Here is a 23,394-nt window from a genome sequence, read left to right as displayed (position 1 = left end):
CCAGCAGGGCAAGGGAAGTGATTCTGCCCCTCTATTGCTCTCTTGTGAGACCTCATCTGGAATACTGTGTCCAGTTCTGAATGAAGGGTGCCTACAGGAAAGCTGGAGAGGGGCTATTCGTGAGGGCTTGTGGGGATAGGACCAGGTTGAATGGGTATAAACTGGAGAGGGGCAGATTTAGACTAGATATTAGGAAGAATTTCTTCACTATGAGAGTGGTGAGACACTGGCACAGGTTGCCCAGGGAAGTTGTGGCTGCCCCATCCCTGGAGGTGTTCAAGGCCAAGTTGGATGGAGCCTTGAGCAGCCTGATCTAGTGGGATGTCCCTGCCCATGGCAGGGGGGTTGGAACTAGATCTTTAAGGTCCCTTCCAACTCTAACTATACTATGATAATATTTAAAATAATTAATGTATGCATTAATTAAAATCTGTAGAATAGTTAAAAGTTAATTTAAAAACTAAGTACAGCCCCCCAATAATTTAACAAGTGAACTTTTTTGAATCATGGCCATAGGTTTTCAAAAGAATGGACTTCATTTCACTGAGGAAAGGGTTTTTGATTGGATTAAGGAAATGAGCAATTGTGAAATATTCTTCCTTTAGTAGTCTGGAAAAGAGCATTTTCCTTTCAAGCACAAATACCACAAAGAGGGAAAATAAAATCCCCAGAACAGCACTGAGGCTGGAAAAGGCCACCTACAAGAAAAGGAAATTAAAATGTAAAGAAGTAATGATTAAGTGCATTTCAGAAACATTCATTTTGCTTATGTTTCCTCTCTGGTAACGCTACATATGATGTATGTTACTAGGACTATAAAGAAATGACAGCTTTATAAATTAGTTGCATAAAAGGCATACTTTTCCCCTAAAATGTGCATTTTTTTTTCCTCTGGTTTTGATATTCATAATGTGGAGCTAAAACGTAAGTTTATGTAATTCATGGGTTTTGGTGGATTCAAAAAGATATTAATGTTGTCTTTCTGGTAAAGAGAAAAGAAATCACAGAAATAGTAAATTATGCCTGTTTGATAGTAGACTGAAATGAAAGAAGTGCTATGCTTGAGGAATTCATTACATCAGTCTTGACTCAAAAGGAGGAAGTCTTTGTTAATTACTTTTTATTACATTTCATGCTTTTATCCTTAAGTCAGCACACAGTCTATGACAATGACTTTCCTAAGCATCGGGTTTTCTATCAAATTCAGTTACTCAAATGATTCTAAAAAAAATAGTAGAAAGAGAGAGGTTGAATACTACCTAGTTCACAGAAATAAATAAACAGCATATTTATATATTGCTTTACAGAGATAAAAAGAAAACCTGTATAATTCAGTCATGGAACTGAATGGATTGCTAAATGGATAATTAATGGTCATTGACAATGTATGAAGCTTTAAATGCTTTCACACATTTTTAAAAGTGTTAAAAGTCCAGAGTAAATTCAGTTTTTCTTCCTTTTGGTCTTCCAATGCATGACATTGTGCAGTTAGGTAGGTGTACTATGAAGTGTTTTGTCTTTCTCTGAAACAACAATGAACAGACTACTTGCTGAATAGTAGATTTTGAGCTGTGAATATCCACCAAAAGGCAAAACCAGTGATATCTGATATGTTGTTGGGGTTTGTACTGTTTCTTCAATAACTGTTTAATATCTGCTGTAGCAATCATAAAAGAGATGTATAGACAGCAAAATAATTAAAGAGCATTTAAGCATAAGTCTGTAAAATGGGACTTTTTTCTGCTTTCTTAAGACATCAGTTTAAAACAAATGTAATCTTGGCATAGAGGAATTAATGAGTGAATGAAGTCAATAGTGCTTTGCTTCCCCTTCAGCCATCATCTTTCTCAGTCAGAGTTTATTAAGTTTTCAAAGAAAGGAGGGATATTCAGTCATTATTACCTGGATATTACTATGTCAAAGCTACCATTGAATGTCTTGGGGGACAGGAGAGTCAGATGGATCTGGATTGATTGGAGAATTACACTATTAATGGGATGATTTAGTGTAGAATTACACTATTAATGTGTATTAATTACACTATTAATGGGATGAAACTTAACAAGTTTAAAAGCCAAATTGTGCACCTAAGATGGAGTAATGCCAAGCACAAGTATAAACTGGGAAAGGAGTGGCTGGAGAGTAGTCCCACAGAAAGCGATCTGGGGGTGCTGGTTGGCAGCAGCTCAATAGGAATCAGCAGTGCACCCTGGGGGCAGCAAACACAGCATAACCAGCTGGTCAGAAGAGGGGATTATCCCACTGTATTCAGCATTGTTGCAGCCTCACTTGGAGTACTGTGTGCTGTTGCAGGCCCCACAATTTAAGGAGGATATGAAAGTCCATGAATACATCCAGAGGAGCACAGCAAATGTAGTAAAAGGGCTTGAAGGAAAGTCCTGTGAGGAGCAGCTAAGGACATTCCCCTTGTCTAGTTTGGAGAATGGGATGCTGAGGGGTGACCTCATTGCTCTCTACAGCTTCTTGAGGAGGGGAAGAGGAGAGGGAGGTGCCGATCTCCTTGGTATCTAGTGGTAGGAAGTGTGGGAATGGTTCAGAGCTGAGCCAGGGACGGTTCAGACTAGACATTAAGAAGCATTCTTTACTGAGAAGGTTGTCAAATCCTGTAACAGAGGTAGTCAGTGCTCTATGTCTGTCAGTGTTTAAGGGGCATTTTTACAATGCCCTTTATAACGTGGTTAACTTGATTGACAATCATTTGGCTGGGACTAGATTATCACTGTAAGTCCCTTAAAACTGAAAGAGTCTATTCTAGTCTGTTCTATTTAATTAGCACTTACCCCCTCTTTCATTTGCTTAAGAACTTTTTTTTATTATTATTTATAAAAACATTTTATTTTTATTTTCTAAAATCTTGATATTACAGAGCATTAAAGATAGCCTGGGGAGACTGACGGGTGATATAGACATTATTCACAACAAGAAGATATCAGCTTTGCAAAGCGCTATACCAAAGGAAGCGGCAAGTATACAAGAAAAGCTGACTCAGCTTAATTTCCAATGGGAGAAAGTTAACAAGATGTACAGGGACCGACAGGCGTAAGTAACTTTTAAAAACTGTTATTTCTAATGGCATTCATTAGTATTTGGCTTACTCTTGGTGACTGTTTCCTAGTCTTCTTTTCATGGAAATGCCTTATAAAGTCACAAACTACACTTTCTTGTAATGAAACATGAAATATTTGTAGGGAATTATAAGCTATTTTATGAACATTTTTGTAAAATTGAAAATATTTTGACCAACTATCAGACCCAAATCTGGCATGATAATGCATACAATGTCATTATAAATGACATACCTTTACCCTGAGACAGAATTAGGCATTTAGTCTGTGTACTTATAATTTTGATTTAAAAATCTGTGATGGGTGCATTAGAATAAAATCCCTTTTAAATTCAGCAATTCCTGAAATTTCTATGATTTATATTATATACTTTTTATTTCAGTATGAGATATTTAAGAGTTAATGAATATATTTTCATTAAACAAAGTCAGTTTCAAGCATTTATTGAGTTATCACAAAGTCCTTGACAATCGTTCTGAGAATATAAGCTATCTCATACTGAAAATCCTTACATATAAGACTAGTCCCAGTCATTAAAATTGTCCAGTCATAGGAATTTTACAGAATTAGATCTTTAGACAATGCTGAAAACTTGACATAAAAAGTTTCATTTCATATGTAAGCCTAAAAGACAACAGATTGAAATTTGCTAGACTATCTCTTTTTACACTACACTTATGTTTACAAATATCTCTTATCTCGGAAACTGTTCTTAAAATCTATATCATTGTTCTGAAAAAAATAACTTAATGTCTAAATAATTATTACATTGCCTAGTAGAAAGAGATATTAGCCTAAAGGCACTAGAGAAGTCTAAAGTATGGTTACACTGCAGCAGGCATTTGCCTGGGGGAGTCATCCTCTTTTAGTATGGTGACCGTCAACTCAAGGTGAGGATAAGCTTGACTTCTGTCTGGAATTGCAAGCCTTTCTTTTCCTTTTAAATCTTTTTTTTGTGGTGTCAGTCTTACTGTGTCACTCTTTCAGTATTTTCTTTTGAACACTCTGCTGATCTGTATAGCTTCTGCAGTTTTGTGCAGTGCATTTGGACTGCACACGAATGGTAGGGAGGAGATGAAGGAAGACAAGATGGCCTATTGCAATTTGCCTCTAGCATATTGTATCCACGAGGGGTGAAAAATATCAGTGTAAGTTGCCCTTGAGACATGGATGAAACTCTCTTTTTGAGCTATATTATTGATGGTGATGTTTCAGGATAGTTTCGGAATTATTATTGGAGCTCTGTCTTGATTTCAAGGGAGTGTATCTAAGTGAATGTGAGTATTCCATATTTGAAAGGTTACAGAAACGTACTGTACCATGTTCATTTCTGAATACTGGTTTTAGGAAATCAAAGGACTCTAATAACATGGAAATTATTATTTACGTAAATGCAAAGTCAACTATCACTATGACAGATGGAAGAACAAACTTCCCTTATCCCTGTACTTACTAGTAGAAAGCTTACTCTAAATCTCATAGAAATCAATAGAAACATTCACGTTGAATTCTTTAGTATGAAACAGATTTCCTGGAATTCCTGATTCATATCTAGATATTTTGTAATTAACTTTATAGTGAGTTCCTTTAATTAGAAATTGAAATGTATTTGTCTTACAGCAGAGCATGTGCCAGTTTGACAGAAATTCATTGAAACTCTAAATACTCAAATGGCATTACAAGTCCAGCTCTACAATATTTGAAAACCTTATTGTTTTATTTTGTCACTTTAGCCTATTTCCTGTATTTGAATATGCATTCATGCTGTACTTACTGTAAAAAGCAGTCAATATTTCACTAAAAAAGTGTAAGCAAAAATGCTGTGATAATCCTAGCATTCTCCTTCAGTTGTACTAGAAACCTAGGATGAATGCAAACTTTTGCTCTTCACAAACTCATTGAAACACTACTCTTCAACTAATTTTTAAGTAAAGCTGTAATCTAGCATTCTTTAACAGGAGTGAATTTCTTTTCTCTACAAATTAATTTGAGAACATGGTAATTGGTTATGTTTCCAACAGATATATGGGGGTCACACCATCTTATAGCAAGTAAAATTTGTTTCTTTGGTTTTAGTTTTCTGAGTGCACAGCAAACTCCAGGAAGGAGCAGCAGTGACATGATTTGTCTTTTGCGAGCTAAGGAGCAATTTATAATTTCATTTATAACTTCAGCCTTTGCTCTCATGATACTAAATTTCTATGTTATCTTTTCCAATATTCACATTAAGATAATAGAATCTTGGTCATTGTAAGATAGAGTTATGTTACGGTGCCATTAAGAATAAACATTCAGATACCATAGGTTTTCTGTCCTCGTATCAGAATTTAACAATGGTCTTCCTTCTTTGCAGCAACACTAGGTCCCTACATATCTTTAATACGATATATACACATACTATAGTTGAGAAAGAGTTATTCAATAGATAATAGAAATAATAGATTTTTTACTTATTGTCTTTGTATAACTGTTCATCTTATCAACTTGGCACTTGAGGAAGACCTTGTTTCTCTTGTCAGGATATTGTTTTCTCAGGATATTAATGCCTCAGTCTTGCTTTTGTGAAGAAGATGCACTTCATAAAAGTATTCTTTTCTAACACTGCCAGAAGTCACTGAATCAATCAAGTGCAAGAAACTTTTCCAGAATAGACGAGCAATACATTAATTTTAAATATTTCTATAGCAATTGCAAATCACTCAGAGAATGTTAAAAAAAAAAATCACAAGGCAGAAAAAATAGAAAAAATACTCAAAAGAATTTAAAAGCAAAATACTTTAATTTTACTGTATTTTGGGAGAAAGGGAGAAATAGTGGCTGCTCCCTCATCTAAGAGTATCCACTCACATACTTCTGTTGAGCTTGCCAGTCTTGTACTAGGCTTACCTTTGGCACAGGATTCAAGATGAGAGTGAAAATTAGAACAGATTATTTCATCCTCAAGGAGAGAAGGAAATTGTTTCCTTTCTAATGTTAATCTCAAAATAGCTACCAGGCCTTAGTTACATGCAGGCTTTTTTTTTTCCTTTCTTTCTTTCACAGCACCTCAAATTGTTCACCTAGATTTTGAAAAGGGCAGAATGGACACAGCTTATGATACTTGACTCATAGCCAAGATGAGCTGTTAATTTATTTCCATATCTTACTTATCTTATACTTATCTGTATAGAAATACTCTCTCTGGAAGTTGTCTTATAATCAAATTCTTGCACCTGATTTGCCACTTCATTTGCCCCCATAATATCACACCATCAAGTTAAAAATTGGGCAGTTTCATTGGTTCCTTTATTGCTTGCTAATAGGTATAAAATAATGTATAACAAACAGATGTAATGTAATGTATAAATGCTTTTATTATGGACAATCTAGAAAAGGCTTTCTGTCAATATTTATAATCTGAAGAAATTCTAAATGTATGGCAATATTTCTGTTCCCTGGTTTACAACTAGAAGGACTTAATTTACAGCATAACCTGGAAAATATTTTTGCCTTATACACGGCCATTAAAACAACACTTTTCATAGGGCACTATGTGTTAGAATCTCTTCTGAGTGGAATAGCTACAAGTGAAATTTAAAATTCTTTGTTAAATTTTGAATAGCAAACTTGAGGCAGGATAAGAAATAATACTGTAGCTTTTGGGAAGAGAATCATGTTTGTTAAATCACTGTCATACAGCTAGTTTTAGAGCTTAGCACAGACAATTCTTGATATGGGAATTGAAGGTGTCTGTATACTAAAATAAGGTGAAAACAACTAATTCAAATTTCTTTTAATAAGTAGATCTGATTATCTCATCCCAAATAGCATGTGTTTGTACTGTGAAAGTGTTTCAGCTGAAAAAGAATCTTTTAAATCACCAACTCCCAAGCCTGACAATTAGCATAACTTAGCATAACTTTACTGTAAAACACTCAGTGAGGAAAATGTGTTACATTTATACAAGAATTATTGTAAAGGCTTTTTCCACTGTGCAAACTAAAAGAATTTCACTGAAATGTCTGGGAAATGTTATAGCTTAGTCTTGAACAAGTAGGCTGTAGAACTATGGGAATGTGAACATGTATGAAAAGAAATATGGGCAGAAGCAAATAGATTCTGAGATGTCTGGAGATTAACCGTCTTGGACCTTTATGTCATATATAGAAAATAATATGACCTTGCGGTGAATATCGTAAAATATGAAACCAGCTGAGATGCAGGATATACTTGCTTTAGGGACAATGGTATGTTAGGACACCCATGTAATTTCACAGATAGTCCTCATTTGTATCCAACCATTTTGGAACACTAGCAGAGCTCATTCACGCTTAGCTTCATTCATCTATCTAGGCATGGCCTAAGAGACTTGCAGGACATCCTCAGGTCTGAAACTTTATTTGTGATGACGTCTATTACTTTTTCTAAATGTTGACAATTAAGTTATGTTTTCTTTGTTGGTATTGAACCATTACATTGTGCTGTGCAAGAATTTTTTGTTTGGGTGAATATTTAACTGGCTCATCTCTGCACAGAATGAAAGATGGTGCTGCAGGAACATCCATTAGGTCCAATGTAATGGATGTACAGAGGTGAGCTCTTTGCAGAATTCCATTGATGTTTTTTAAGGAATCGCTGCTCTCTAGTTGCTGTGGTGCAGTGTACAACTTCCTTTAAGTACCTTGTAAGAGAGCATTTTTTGACAGCTGAGGGACCCTAGTCTTTCAATGTCTGTGGCTAGGCTAAAGTCTTAAGTTAAAATTTTCTGGTTTATACCATTTTCATCACTGTTGTTTTTCGTCTGTGTTCATTTTGTAGGTATCATCCAATAAATAAGATTTTCTCTTTCTTCCTCCAAGTTATTTTGAATTAACTTTTTTTTTCTTTTACTAAATGTTTTATATATACTCCATGTGCCAAAGAGACAAAGAAGACGCTTTAAGTTTATAGTAGAAAGCAACAAGTTTTTGGTAATAATAGTTTGGGACTTAGAAAGTTCAGTCTTCTGTCATGGTGACCTTCAGCAATCAGTAGAGTTGGTCAGTTTTCAGATTTCCTTTCTTGAAGGAAAAGCCAGTGTTTGAGGTGATTTGGTCAAAAAGCAGTCAATACTCTTGGTTTTAATCCAGAATATTATGGGAATGAACCTTAAAAAACCTGCTAGCATTGGCTTATTCTTAGAGCAGTAGTTACACTGCACATTGCTAGAGTAATTGCTGTTCCAGAAAATGTTGTAATCTATAACCTTGAGATTAATTTGATCTTGTATTTATTTGTCTGGAGAACCACAAATATTGTTTTATTTAACATAGAAAATAAATTTTCATCTTAAATTGAAGCAGAGCATTCCGGATACTTTCTGAAAAAGTAAGCAAAATGCCTGTTTTCTGTTTATTGTTATTTTGGGAGGACTATGCAAATAGTTATTTCTGATGTGATATTCGTTGTTGCTTCCTGGAATATATAATTTTCTTTTAGATTAGGCTTCCATTTTAAGATATTTCATCTGATTGGTAATTATCTTAAGTGTCCAGTTGCTTTTCCAGTAAAAGAGGGATTAATTCATAGCATGAGGTTGAAAACATTCTTTAGGAATTTACAAGGAAATAAAATAAGGACAATTATTTTGCTGTTCTGCTATATCATTATGCCTGATATCACTCAGGAAAATTGAGTGTAGTTATAACTTCATTAAGACCTTGAGGCAGCTCTCTATCTATTAGGGTAACACGAGGATAATGCTGTAAGATTGTGTAGCTTCAGTTCTGCACAGATGATCTGATTTATTCTTACTGTCCACAAGTCTTGTATGACAGGAACAAAACTAAAAAGAAGTGAGGTGCCGAAGTTTGAAAACAATAACAAAAATTCACATATGCGTCCCACAGCATGCAGAGCATACCTATATTCTGGATCTGTGTCCAGACATCTGGCTGGCTGGAATACTGCTGCCAAACAGAGTGGACCAGAGCAAACCTCTGCTTGTCTTCCTGGAGTGGCAAAACAAATATGATGTTCTCTCAAGCAACCAAGCTTCCAAAATCATACCACACAATTACGTTTCGGCCTGATACTTCCCTGTCAGATTTGGTTGAAATTGGCTCAAAGGAGCTAGAAAATCTGTTGTTGGAAATGAGTGATGGACAATCATTGAAGTCTCATTCCCTTAGTTTAAAAATAGAATGAAAATATATCTTTTCTTTGCTTAGCCTGTTAGTTGTGAAGAATGTCACTAGAATCCCATTTAGGAATTTATCTCTGTGTTCTTTAGTTTTCTGTCTGTCCTGAGCTCCTGGTCAAAGTGTTATGTAAGATCTAGCTATGGTGACTTATAGGAGATTTTCATTTTCTTAAGTAATGTCATAGAATAAGAGAATAATTCAATTTGGAAAGGACCTCAGGAACTTCCCCAGTCTAACATCTGCACAGAGCAACGTCAGCATTAGTCGACCAAGTTGCTCAAAGATTTAGCCAGGCAGGTCTTAAACACTTTCAATAACGGAGACTGTAAAACCTCTTGGAAACTTGTTCCACGTATTGACTGTCCTCATACTGATTTTTATTTTCCCTATATCTAGTCTGAACCTTCCATTTCCCTTTATGCTTTTTGTCTTTCATTCTCCCACCATGCACCCCTGAGAAGACCTCCGCTGTGTCTTCCTAATGACCAGGTACTGGAAGGCTGCTGCTGGATTCATGGAAGCCATCTCTCTGCCCAGTTCCCTCAGCCTCTCCTCACAGAATAAGGGCTTCAGTTCCCTGACTTGGTGATGCCCTGCTGAATACACTCCACGTTTTTAAGGTCTTATATTGTCAGGCCTAAAACGAGACACAGTGTTCTAGAGTGTGTACTGAGTGAAGAGGGGTGATACTTTCCCTTAACCTTCTGACTGTGCTGCTGCTAATGCATCCCAGGATATACTTGGTCATCTTTGCTGGCAAGGCACACTGCTGGTTCATGTCCTGCTTGCTGCCCACAAGACCACCAACTGGTTCCCAAACTGTATTGTTGCAAAGGGTTCTTCCTTCCTAGATACTGGACTTCGCATTCGTCCTTGGTGAGTTTCAAGGTTCCTGTTGGCTTGCCTCCCAAGCCTGTCTAGTTCCTTCTGAATGACAGCTCCATACTTAAGCATGTTGACTTTTTCACCCCTGATTTCACCCTGATGAGTGATGAATGGCTTGAGAGCAGCCCTGTGGAGAAGGACGTTGAGGGAGGTGATTCTCCCCCTCTACTCTGCTCTGGTGAGACTTCACCTGTATTACTGCATCCAGTTCTGTGACCCCCAGTACTTGGGGGTTAGAGTAGGTGATCTTTGGAAGTCCCTTTCAATCCAAACCATTCTATGATTCTATGATGTGGATACGATCTTTCTGATGAAGGTGCACTCTATTATGTCTTTGTGGTCATTGGTGATGGGCACCTCTGATACTCCACTTTTTTCTGACGACCTGGTAGAGTACAACCCATTAACAGTCCAACCAACTCTACCCATTTGGTTGTCCACCCATCCAAACTGTAGTGTAGCATTCCAAACAGTATACAAAATTCCTCTGCATAGCAGTGTTGAAAACCTTATTACAAAGTAAATTATATCCACTGTTCTCCATCATCCACAAAACTTAGTGGTTTATAGTAGCAAACAATCACATAGATCAGGCATGTTTCATCCTAGGAACAGAGGAGACCCTGCTAGTATTTCTCCTTCCTGGAGGCTCATTGTCTTTTTCAAATTTTTAAAATATTTATTATTATGTAACTCTGATGTCATACACATGGAAAAAGTACATCATGCTTATTTAACATGGTAGGAGGTACTGCATCCAGTGGAAAATTCTGCAAGGAATTTGGGGCAAGTATGCCCCTCTTAAGACATATGAAGTCTCATTTATTCATCAGTAAGATTTCCTGCAGTCTCTGTCTAGAACCAGCTTGCTATAGACTTCTAGAATATGTTAATAATCAGAAGTTATTGTTCTGTGGTCCTCGGGTATCTGCCCATCTTATTTCCCAAAGACTGGATTTCTTCATCTTTTAAAGATTTTAAAAGTGCTTCAGACAAGCAAGCACCTGCTTCTTAACAGCCTAAGAACCGTAAATGTAAATTCTAACTATGCAGGTTTTCAGAAACGTTTTCTCAGTCTTCCTATTCTTCATCATTTTATTTAACATGCAAACATTTTCTTTAACATGCAAATTCTTTACTGTCAGCTCTAGTTAATAAAATTCTAAATGCAATACTGTTTGATTTTCTTTCGTCAATGTTCAAGAAAGGACCCCATTCTACCTTTTTCGTTAGCTGTTACTGTAAGGTGCTTATGTCTGGCTACAGAACTGCTTTTCTTAGCCATAAATTTCCCTTCCTAAGTATAATGCATATTGCTATGAACTGAATCCACTGTACACATATCTCTGTGTTTATAATAGCATGCATGTATGAAATTGCTTTTAATCACTTAGTTTTAGAACTTTTGCCATCTCAGGTTGAGAGACATTGGAGACATATTTGGAAACATTTTGTGACAGAAAGGGTAAAGAAAACTGTTCATCTTTATAAAGTTCATGTTCCAGATTTTGTTGACAGATGCAGCACTGTATTTTGCCAAACTGGAACTGGAAGTACAGTGGTTTCAGGTTAAAACATATATATGCATAGGACTTGGGTGCTATAAAGCTTAGCTCTATGACTAGTTTTGAGAGCTTAGTCTTAAGATATAATGCTTAAGAGCATTCACTACTAGGAAGATCTTCCTGGGCAGTAGGAGGTCTTAAAGTGGTGCATTTGGTGGATTACTTCTTTAGTTCAGGTCAGAGAGAACTTTTGAAACTGATCTGATTGTCCCCACCACGATTTAATTCATGCTAAGAAGGACTTTTGGAGCAGCTGAACTGGATTCCTGTTGGATTAAACAAATTCTGAAGATATGCACAAGGAACACAATGTGCTTCAGCTGCAACCGAGCTCTTAGTCTACTGGCACTAGAGAGAGCTTGAACTGAAACCTCCAGATGTATCATATGTGTAAATTTGCCTCATTGGCTTAAAGTTAAACATATGTGTATGCAGTTGTTTAACACCAACTTAAGGAAGGAGTGGCTTGTTCTACTTTCAGGTCAAAAAGAGGAGATTTTCCCTGTTACCTTTTTGTCTTTTACAGTGATTCTAACTACTTGTACTGAATTTCTGCCTTATTTTCCCATATTATTTTCCCATATTATTTTCAGTGAAATTCTCTCCCTGCTATGCAGAAATACAAATAAGAAGAGTGTCAGGTCCTGGAGTACATTTGTCAGTACCTCACAACAATCTTTTATCTTTTGAGAAAGAATTCATGTGGACTATAGAGTGATTTGATAATATGAAACTGAATTTTCTACAATCAAAATGAGAGACTACATTAAAGAACACAATAAGCTATCAATACTCGTATGTTTTGTTTCATAGTATAGTTAATGAAAAGCAAAATATAAGGAAAACACAGCTAAAGAATATTCTAAATAGTCTTTGGGCAGCCATAAAACGATTTGTGGCATATATTCCCTGAAGAAGGAAACGCTTATGTTTCTGTTCTCAGAGAAAAAATGCCATATGCTCATACTTTCAATAGTTGTTTAGAATAAAACAGCACATTTTTAAGTATTCAAATGACTGGGATTTGTGTATTTAGTATTTATTCAGCAGCTGTCACAGATTTCATCCATTATCTCAGAACTGTATGCCAAAATTTAGGTGCTTTTAAAGCTTTCAATACGCACTTGAGTTGGGGCAATGCCAAGCACAAATAAAGGCTGGGAGGATCATGAATTCAGAGTAGCCCTGAACAGAAGAATTTGGGGTGTTGGTTGATGAGAAACTCAACACGACCCAGCAATATGTGCTTGCATCCCAGAAAGCCAACAGTGTCCTGGGTTGCATCAAAAGAATAGTGACTAGCAGGCTGAGGGAGGTGATTCTCCCCATCGACTTTGTTCTGATGAAACCCTACCAGGACTACAGCATGCAAATCTGGGCCCTCCCAACATAAGAATTACATGGATCTGTTAAAGTCAGTCCAGGGAAGCACCAGAAAGATGATCAGAGGGCTGGAGTACTTCTCCTGTGAAGACAGACTGAGAGAATCAGGCTTGTTCAGCCTAGAGAAGAGGAGGCTCCCAGATCTTTTTGCCACCTTTCAATATATAAAAAGGACCTGTGAGAATGATGAGGACACACTTATTAGCAGGGCCTGTTGTGATAGGGCAAGGGGTGATGGCTTTAAACTACATGATCTCTAAGGTCCTTTCCAACCCAAATCACTCTATGACTCTATGAATGATTCTATGATAAAATTGTCACCTTGATTTTTAAAAAGCTGAAAATAGGCTGCTGACAAAAACAGTAAATCTCAACTTCTGGGACTATCATTGCATTCTGAAACAGTAAAAAGTCTGAACTCATTAACTCAGGAAATTAATAGTTTAGGGGTATAGTCTGGAAAAAGGTTTTAACTATTAATCCTTTTTCTTGGAATATCAATTAACACACTTCCGTGTTTAATATAGGCTGTATATACTATTGTAGCATGTAAAGTACAGTTATTGCAATTTCTTTCTGAGTAGTACTAATCAAAAATCAAAATTGTTTGCAGTTTTTGCTAAATAACAGTTTGCTAAAAGCCATCAAGATGATTTTTGAATATTTTGTTATTTCAAGGCCAAAGTCTGCCCTTTTCTAAGATTACTCTCTCTTATGTCTTCCTAAATGGTACGCACTACGCAATTCAAGTTTTAAGTCATGGTATTGTAGGGCCACTCCAGGCACACTGCTCTTTCATGACTCATGATATTCACTCTTGACTACTGCTCTCTGACAAAATCTTCAGTAATGTTTTCTGACTGTGTAACACAAGACATTTCTACTCAGGTGTCATATGGTTAATGGTGACATACAAAGATACCATAAGCAATAAAGGAAGCTGTCTTACAAACCATTCTTAAATTAATTCCATATATTGTTCTATTAGCATCTTATTTTGTTACCCTCGCAAGTTTGGGTAAAAAAAAACCTGCCAAGATCCTACAAAAATCTATTATTGTAATTTTATAAATAAGCCCTGATATTCAAACACTTCTTTAAGATCAGATACAAATATTCTGATTTTCCAAGAAGAGAACCTTGAATTCCATCCCCGACTTGTGCCCACAAGACCTCCATTTCTTTCAAGTACTGTCTTTATGAGCACACAGAGGGGCTGAGTTACTGCGGCAGCAGGTGCGTGAAATACCAAAGTGTTTGGAAATTATTTTCATGAGCAGAGAAAGTATTGTCAGGTTATATGTGCTGTGGATTATTTTCTGCTTTAGATAAGATTGCGGTCTTCAGTTACAGGGTGAGGGTTTTTTTCTGATCCCCCCCCTGCTTTCTGCATGTTGTATCTGGGAAGTGGCAGTCTCTAAGGCAGGATTAGGCACAGCAGAGGACTGCACTGCAGGAGAACGGCTGCTCCCCGTGTAAAACACTGAAGGACCATTGTGGGACCCCCACTAGGGGGCAGTTTTGCAGTGAAAGTGCTCTCAGTGGTCTGCAAAGCAAACTAGCACGAAAATTGCTTTTTCCATCTTCCCAGTGTATTTTCTCTTCCTGACAGAATACAAGATACCCTCTGACTAGCTGGAAACCGAGATAAAACGTAAATCTGTGGAATCACTGAGTTGTTCCTTTCCTCTCAAATTCAGGAGTCTTCATGTACAACAAAAATGTAGCGCAGACACCTACTGTTACAGTAATCTTTTTCTCTGGACTTTGTAAGGCTTTGCCATCCTTCCAGACTTATTTCTGTTTTCCCTCTGATTTCAGTGTAGAAATGGTGAGATTATGTATTTACATTGAGGGGGTTTTTTTATCGTGGAACAAAGTATTTCTGATTCTTATAAATAGTTGAAGGGTTGGGTAGCACCTTACAACTAATATTACTTTCAGAAGTGATTTTTTTCTAATATAATCTAGCAAGAAAATTAAGTCAGAAAGCTTAAAGCTCCTATGCAGATACCCCAAGCTCAAATACATTTTAATTATGATTCTTTTAATGTTTTTCTTCTTTTTCCTTTTCCTCTACACACAACTCTGTACTTTGCCTGTGTTTACAGCACTTGACAACATCGTAGATCAGTGAAAAAAACAGAAGTCATAGAAATACTTAACAGAATAAAGTTGCATTTTCATTTTGTCAGGGCAATTAATGACAAGCACTGTAGTTTGCCAATAACAGAAAGGAGCAAATGTCGCTGTATTTCTGAATTGATACTTCTAGTAGACACTGTGGGAGCCTGCAAGCCTAGAAATAAATTCCTCTAATAACCACGAGAGTGTCTTTGTCCCTGCAGTGCACTAAACAGACCAACAATTCTCTTTACTGCCTTTAAGTCCTCTGGCACAATAGTAATGCCAGCTAAACTGCATCTCTTCTTTCTTATTTTGTTGCTCAATCATTTGGTCAGTTCCTCAAGTATTTATGCATTCTATGAACGAATGTCTTCTTCCACATCCTGTGGCTGGGAAGAGCTTGTTTCCAAGAAGTACTCCAGAAGCATGGTGATCCTAAATATAACCTTGGAATATAGACTGGAGGAATCTGACAAGCTGGAATTCCCCCAGGTGTCTGATCACAAGGGGCCACTCAACTCCTTTGATATATCTTGAAACAAGTTTTTTTAATATAAATAAATATACAAGATTTTCTTTTCTTCCAGACAATAACTTCTCAAACATCAGAATATTTTTAAAGGAAAAAAAAAACCCAGTTTTAACTCTGTAAAATCTTTTCTCTCTTTTATTTATAATTTCAGAACAACATTTCTGTCTTGAAAAAAACAGCAAGGTAGATAAGTTCATTCTGTTCCTCCTTTCTCACTTCCTTTTTTTCATATGCTGTTTTTCAGTATCACCACCTATATAAATGCTGGGATGCAATGAATATTCCTCACCAGTTAGGTTACATGACAGCAGGTTGTTTGCTTAGCATTTTTTTTGAAGAGTGCCAAGCTAATAAAATAATCCAGATTCCTTAGAACAGCAATAGCTAACATCATAGCTTTCTTATACTCTGCTTTGGTCCTAAATAATGAGAAGGATGAGTAAACAATGCACCACTGTCATTAATGCACAGCTATTTTGGACATTTGGTATTTCTAAATCTGCCCAACAGTATTCTCTCTGCTGCTGCCAGTAATATTTGTAAAGGAGACTACATATACAAATTCATCTAATCATCTAATGAGCTAAGTGTGACCTCCAGTCTCATGATTTTTTAGCCTAAGTACAAAGTGCAACTCATCTTCCCGTAAGAGATAGATGAGAACAAGGATCTACTGACAGTTTTCAGACTACTGACTTCAGAAGCCAAAAGAATGAGCAGAGGGGTCTTTCTCAGCTTGTCCTTGACACGTGAGGACCTCCTCGTCCTCTACAACAGAAATATATTGGCCTCTTGTTTCTTATTTGTGAAACTGTTAGTGCTACAGGTTGTTAATGGCATCCTTTTAGATTTAAAGACTTGCATCAATGGGGTTGACCAACACTATATTTTCCTGCAGATCACTTAATGTGCAGTATAGTTTAAAACTACAGTAGCAGATTGTCATAGCAGACCAATGTTTATTTTTGTAAACTAGCTTCATAAATGTACTAGCTTCGTAGATTTAGGTTTACAGTATATTTATACACATAACATACCATATTTATGATATCAACAGAAAATCCTGATTGCAACAGATGTGCTAAAACAGTGTATAGTCATGAAACTTTTTGTATTGCACAATTGATCAGTATTTATACAATATTGCTGTAGATTAGGACCTGTGTGTCAGGTGGCAGAAGGAGCAGGACTCTTCCACAAAAGAGGACAAGCCAAGAGCCACGGTGACCCCAGCACCTGCAGTGCCCTGGGGCACAGTACCACAGCATCTGACCCAAGTGGGCAGAGGTGTGTGTGGGTACTGTGGTCCATGGATAGTCCCAGCTGAGGCAAAGAGTAATCAACCAGGACCAGGGTCCACCCAGGGAGCCGAGTCAAGACCCAAAGGAGACAAGGCTAGAGACAGGACTGGAAACAAAGCTACAACATAGGTCCAAAGTTCATCCAGGAGATGAGGCCAACAGCACAGGTGGAGACAAGGGGTCCTATCAGGAGACAAGCTGAATATACCATAGCTCTAAGTTCTGTATGGTCTGGAGTGGGGCTCATAGGAAGGGGTGTGGGTGCCAGTAAGTCCAGTCAGGGCCAGTAAGGCTGTGATACCTGCCTGTGTGACCTGCAGTTCCAGTTCAGCTGCCACATTAGAAACTTTGTTTTACTATTTTTTTTTGGTTTGGTGAGTGTTTGAAAGATGAGGTCTGTGAATGTTTGTGGTGCTTCTCCCTGAATCTGGTGACTAATGGAGAAGGACAAAGCTTGAATGTGACCTCAGCTATTAAAGCCATGAAGACCATTAATAGACAAGTGGATTTGAAAAGGTGAAGTAGTTTTGGTTTAATTTTTACAGCTTTCCCAAATCTTCATACATTACCCCTGATCTAGCCAAATGCCTGACAAGCAGCAGAGCTACTGCAGATGGACTATTTCTGTGTGACTATCAAAGGTGGAAGGCTACACAGCATATGTCCACCCTGGATGGGACCCAGCACCCAGCCACCTCAGCCTTAACAGTGGTAAACAGATTTAATTTTGCGCTCCATGTGCACAAATCTTTTGCAGTTAGGTTTCACGTAAGTACCATTTCAGTTAAAAAAAAAAAAAAAAAAAAAAGAAAAGGAAGGTTATTGATCCAGAGTGACGAGTGACACACAGACTGTGAATGGAAAGACTGAATTTTAGTCATGGGCTTTTATTGCATCAATGATTTTGATGCTTAGTAGTAAAAAGCACAGGAAATCTTGGCTACAGTGATTGATAATCCTAGAATTTAAATATTTTCTCTAGTCAGCATTTACATACTCGAAGTATGTTTTGAAATTTAAATTATACAGTGAAGTCATCAGTATATGCCAATATATACTGAAATATATTAAAACCTGAAATAAAGCCTTTATATATGTATACACAGATAAGTGTGTGTATATATATGGCACATACACAGCTAAACTATTTGATGGAGATTCCTCTTGAAATAAATGGCTAATAGGAAAAAAAAAATAAAAGATACCAAAGAATTCTCAAAAGTTACATAGAAGATGTTAGGAAGATTTTACTTGTGACACTGAAGAATCTAACAATTAGAATTAAATATTATTTTAGGGATTCTCATCTTGATACTCTTGATATTGTAAGTAATGTAAATGGTGTGGTTTGTGTAGTTTCTACTAATATGCAGCTCCTTCTGTCATCCAGTTTTCTATGGAGACATATTTATAGTAAGTAAAATAAAGTAATTACAGAACTATGTAATACAAGGATGTAATTCCATCTAGTAAACCTGCCTGAAGTGGAGCCTTGAGATGTTTGCCATGTAAGAGAATCAAAGCATAGGTAAGTAGACTTTTCCCTAGGGGAAACATTCAAAATTAGAAAGATTATTTAATTCTTCTACAGCTTGTTTTACTGAGCCTTTCCCTGGCTAGCACAAGAAGCCATAGGACTCCTTCTACCTTTCATCTCGCTCCCTTTCTTTTGTGTGTCTACAAATGAACAGCACCTTTTCATTCTGCGTAATTTCAAGCAAACTAAATACCTGCTCTACTCCTTTTAAGTAGGTAATAGCCATAACTTTTGAATTTTAAACACTATTTTCTTAAAATCTCTGTTTACTTATTTGACCTTCAGCTGTATCTTTCTTCTCCATTTATACACTACTTCCATAATCATGTCAGTCCATTTTGTACAGATACTTCACTGCAGAAGCCCCTTTAGGATCGGAACAGTTCTTTGCTGATGCTGGAACGTGCCTATGACAACCAATAGATTTACCTGGGACTGAACCAGAAATAATCAGGACTTGGAGAACTAAAAATATAGATTGCTACCGCTTGATCAAAAAGAAGTGTTCTTCCTTTGTTAAGCAATTTAGCTTGTCTTTTCCCATATGATTTGGGAGGGATTATATGAATGGGAGAAAGCTATATTGATCCCCAAGAACTGGCAGGGGACCAGGAGCCTTTTTTAAAACTACTTCAAGGGCTTTCTTTTTGGAAAAATCAAGCTGACTGTCATTTTGTAAATAGAATGGGTACAGCTCTCACCCCTCCTGGAAAGGGGAAGTTGCTGTAGCTTAGAAGAGGTATTTGGCTGTCACTACTTTATCCTCGGGGGCCTGTAGCTTTGTGTTTCCTAGTTACAGAAGGAAGGGGAATAAAGTATCTGTGGAGAACCAATTGCAGGAGCTTCCACTGCAGTTAACTGATTACTCTGGTGAGCAAGAAGAGATTTTTCAAGACTTTCTTTAGCACTGCAGACCAAATAGGGGAAATATCAGGATCTTTTTGTGAAAATCTACTGCGGTGCTGTTTTCTACTGATGAGTAAGTTTGTACCATAGAACTGCAAACTCTAAGCAAAATTTAATGACATTTTGAAATTATTGGTTGTTTACCCGAGGAGTGTTAGAAACAGTAATGATATTCTTGCAGTCACTGGTAGGTCATATGCCATAAATGGGTTTGGGATGTTGAGTTTAGGGAGATGCTGCCATCTCTTTTAGGGAGATGCTGCCATCTCTTTCTGACTCCTGCCTAGACTGCCATTTCTTTCTAAATTATGTGTCTGGCAAGCAGATCTAAAGAGCTGGAGAAAACAGTGTTGCTAGGCTGGAAATCCCCAAGATGCCAGATGCAGGGTAAGGTGGGAAATATGATTAATAAGGACAGGAGAATTAAAGCCTCTTTAGTCCCTGTTGTAAATCCACAGTTTTTAGTTGTAACTTATTGCTCTTAAGAGCACCACTTTTTTTTTTCCCTGTGAAAGGTGAGTTGTTCATTGTGCTAAATATTAATAATCATGGAAGACATTACTTCCTTCTAATAAATAGCACCAGTACTGAAATAGAGTTTATATTATTATTCCAGCAGAAATACTATAACTTCTTCCCTTATGTGTTACTCTCAGCCTTCTTCAGTATTCTTAACTATTTAGATTTTCTTTTCTATAAATTTAATGAAACAATGAATGTTGCTGCAGTCCAGGCTATCTAATTATTGTGTTTTAAGGAAAAGTACAGGCTTAAAGGGAAGATTTATTTTCAAATTCCAAGCTCCTTGTTTTTTTTAAGGGCAAATTAAAAGATCCAGATTAAATTCAACGTAAGCTTGTGTTCCATAATGTTTAAAAATCTTGTTGTGGATCCTGGACAGTTTTCGTAGAAAGTGTTCTCAGTTTTTTTTTTTATGGCACAAAACAAACTCTAGCCCCCAGGAGCTGCAGCTGCAGAAAGAAATAGTCCAAATGTATATCATTCCATAAATGTTCCTGCGCTTAATCTCCCATAGTGCTTGATTAATGGTTTGGTGTGCCACAGAGTGGTGATAAAGTCCCTAATACTCTTACAGTGGTAGACACACCTCCAAACTCAGTATGTGCCACCTAACATGGAAATATTTGCAAGTTCAAAACATGGGAAGCCCTAGCATGCCACCCTACTCTTTATGCTAGTAAAACACCCAAAGCTTTGTGCTGTGATATAATACTGAAAAGATTTATAGTTGGGAATTTTTATAACAAAGTAAGTCTCTCTAAAACATCAGAATGTGAATTATGAAAACCTCACTTAGGGACATACATACTACAAAGATTATGTATAGCTTCATGCAGCATTTCTATTTGGTTAATTTATCTACAAAGAAGCAAAATAAGTTTTATTAAGTTACATCACAGTAGCAATAACAAAGTATGGATGTTTTTATGAAGTCTGTTTTAGTATACCTGACAGTTCAATTAACAAGTATTAACTGAAAGTATCTACATCTGGGAGACTTACTAACTAGAAATTATTTTTAACTGCTTGGAAATCTCACCTTTTCCTCTTCTTCACAATTTTTTATGCCTGGAATCTTGCTATAGCTCTTTGCATCATAATTGCATGTGATTGTACAAGGACGTAAAAGGTCTTGTGCTCAAATCAGAGTAAAATGAAACATATTCATTTTATTATTAAGTAGACCTCAATGCAAATTTTAGATGAACCTGTAAACAAATTTATAATACTGTTATGACTAACTTTAACACTGCTAATCTAAATACACATATATTCTCCTAATTGCTTTCTTTACTATGAGTGAATAAAAATTGTTAAAAAGAACTAGACACGTCCTTCCTTGCCTGGAAATGTGTTCGGCTAGTCTGTGGGCAAATGGCCTTTGGTATCCAAATCTTGCATGAGCATACTTGATTTTCAGATCATGTTGTGCGTTCCTCTTCAATTTCCAAAGGCAGCACGTTACAATAACCCTAAATTGTGCTGTACATGTATGGCAACTGGAGGTCCTTCATCTGCATTGAAAAATAGCTGATTTCTGAAATGAGTATATTCAGTGTCAGAGTGACTTCTTAGGAGTCTATAAATCAAGAGTACTTAGAATGCTAGAGGATCTTAATGATGTCAGCTTAAGTGGGAGGTTGAAAACTGTACACATTACAGAGCTGTCAGTTTTGAGAGTGGTCTTACTTTAACTTATATATGAAGTGATTGTACCTACGTGGATGAGCATTTGAAGGAGGAACAAGTTATTTATCAATGTTTATCAAATTCCTGTTGTATCTGCTGAACATTAGTTAGAGCTCACAACTACAACTTCCTGTTTTCATATGGCTTTGGACTCCTTTTGACCAAAAAAAATATTGGGCAAGGCAAAATATTGAATGTATGGAATTCATTTTGTCCTTTCTATACCATGTTCAGAGAACAGGGAGAAATGTGAATGTTTGTTTTGCATATTGCTAAGATTGAAAGCATTTTCCGTGTGAAGGGAACTGGTGAATACACGTACCCCTGTGGCTTCAGTATACCTGTAGTATACTGTCAATATCGGAATTTAGATATTTATATTATCTGTTCTCTACATTGACTATAAAGGAAGATTAAAATGACCAGATGACTTTCTGAGATACACTGAGGTCCATGTGATCAGATGAATCTCAGTCACAGTGGCTATAGAGGTAATCTTATTTTTGTGCCGTTTCTGAGTTAAAATTGTTTGCAACTTCACGATCTGAAAGTCTCAGCAACTCAGTTTTCCTCATCGAGGTTATTTGTCACTTATCCCTTCTTGCTGCAAAGCTTTCTAGTCTGGTGGGTAGAAATATAGTCTATATAGCATAGTATATACATGTGTGCCTCTTTTTTTAGTAGTCTTTTCTGATTACGGATATCATAAACCCTTAATGGTGAGGACTGTTCTGTTTCTGGAGAAAAGTGCTGCTTGCACCTCTGTCCATATATCCCTGCTTCATGTCCCACCTTTCAACAGTCTGACGATTCTGTTCTTTTTTGCAGTAGACAAGGAAGAAGGAAAGGGTGGGGATGGAACTAAGCTTGAATTAATTTCACAAATTTAATAAATTCTAAACTGTCAGATTATATACTTACAAATCACATAATTAAGTTGGCTGAGCCAATACGGGCAACTATTTCTTATCTCTCAATTTGACCCTGTGTGTCTACATGCCTGTCATTTAGTTAGAAGATCTGGAACCTAGGGTCGATGTTACACTGCAACATATGCTGTCCACATGCAATAAATTTGATCCATGTAGACATTATAGCCATTCATCAGGGATTCCTGGACCTCTGGGCTACCCTGGTTGCCATAATGTGAAAACCTGGTAAATGGCCGCTCAAAACAGTACAACAATAATTCTGCCTAAAATCAGTAGTAAGCTGCCAGAATGGATAGGGCTGGCAGGCTGCTCTGAAAATACATTTTAAATTCCTTACTGTATCGACCACATATTCAAACTCCAGTTTCCAGACAGATGCATACACTCAATCCTGGACAAACTGAAGGGAAAGAGTTTTCTTTTCAATCAGTATAGAAATTCAATACTTTTTACAGCTTTATTACTTCTAGTTATACAATTACACAATCCAGAAAATGTATCAGTGTGAACATGCTCCAAATCAACAACTTAAAGAGGAAATGAGATTATCATAAGTAAATGTATTTCCAAGTCACCAAAGAATACATGGGTTTTGTCTTTAGGCAGTCATAGTTTTCTAGCAATATATTACATTAACTTGAAAATAAATGAGAAAGCAAATGTTCATTAGGCTTGTAATAACATGTAGGCACTTTGCTCAGATCTTTAGTCTCTGGCTTCATAATTTTACAGGGAGAGTGAAAGTAATTATTCTTCTATTTTTCTCTG

At 36.7% G+C, this 23,394-nt stretch overlaps 1 protein-coding gene across 10 annotated transcripts in view; it reads left to right on the top strand.

Annotated features, from left to right (window-relative positions):
- DMD (dystrophin) overlaps positions 1-23,394 on the top strand; it is a 1,193,355-nt gene that overhangs the window by 604,380 nt on the left and 565,581 nt on the right. For all 10 annotated transcript variants that reach the window (XM_054050408.1, XM_054050369.1, XM_054050393.1 and 7 more), the window contains one exon: positions 2,888-3,060. In XM_054050408.1, coding sequence (XP_053906383.1) covers positions 2,888-3,060 — 173 coding nt within the window. The remainder of the gene's footprint in view (positions 1-2,887; positions 3,061-23,394) is intronic.

The sequence above is a fragment of the Cuculus canorus genome, chromosome 1 (assembly GCF_017976375.1).
Source record: "Cuculus canorus isolate bCucCan1 chromosome 1, bCucCan1.pri, whole genome shotgun sequence".
Taxonomy (NCBI): domain Eukaryota; kingdom Metazoa; phylum Chordata; class Aves; order Cuculiformes; family Cuculidae; genus Cuculus; species Cuculus canorus.
The sequence above is the reverse complement of the archived record's forward strand: the minus strand, read 5'-3'. Positions and strand labels throughout refer to the sequence as shown.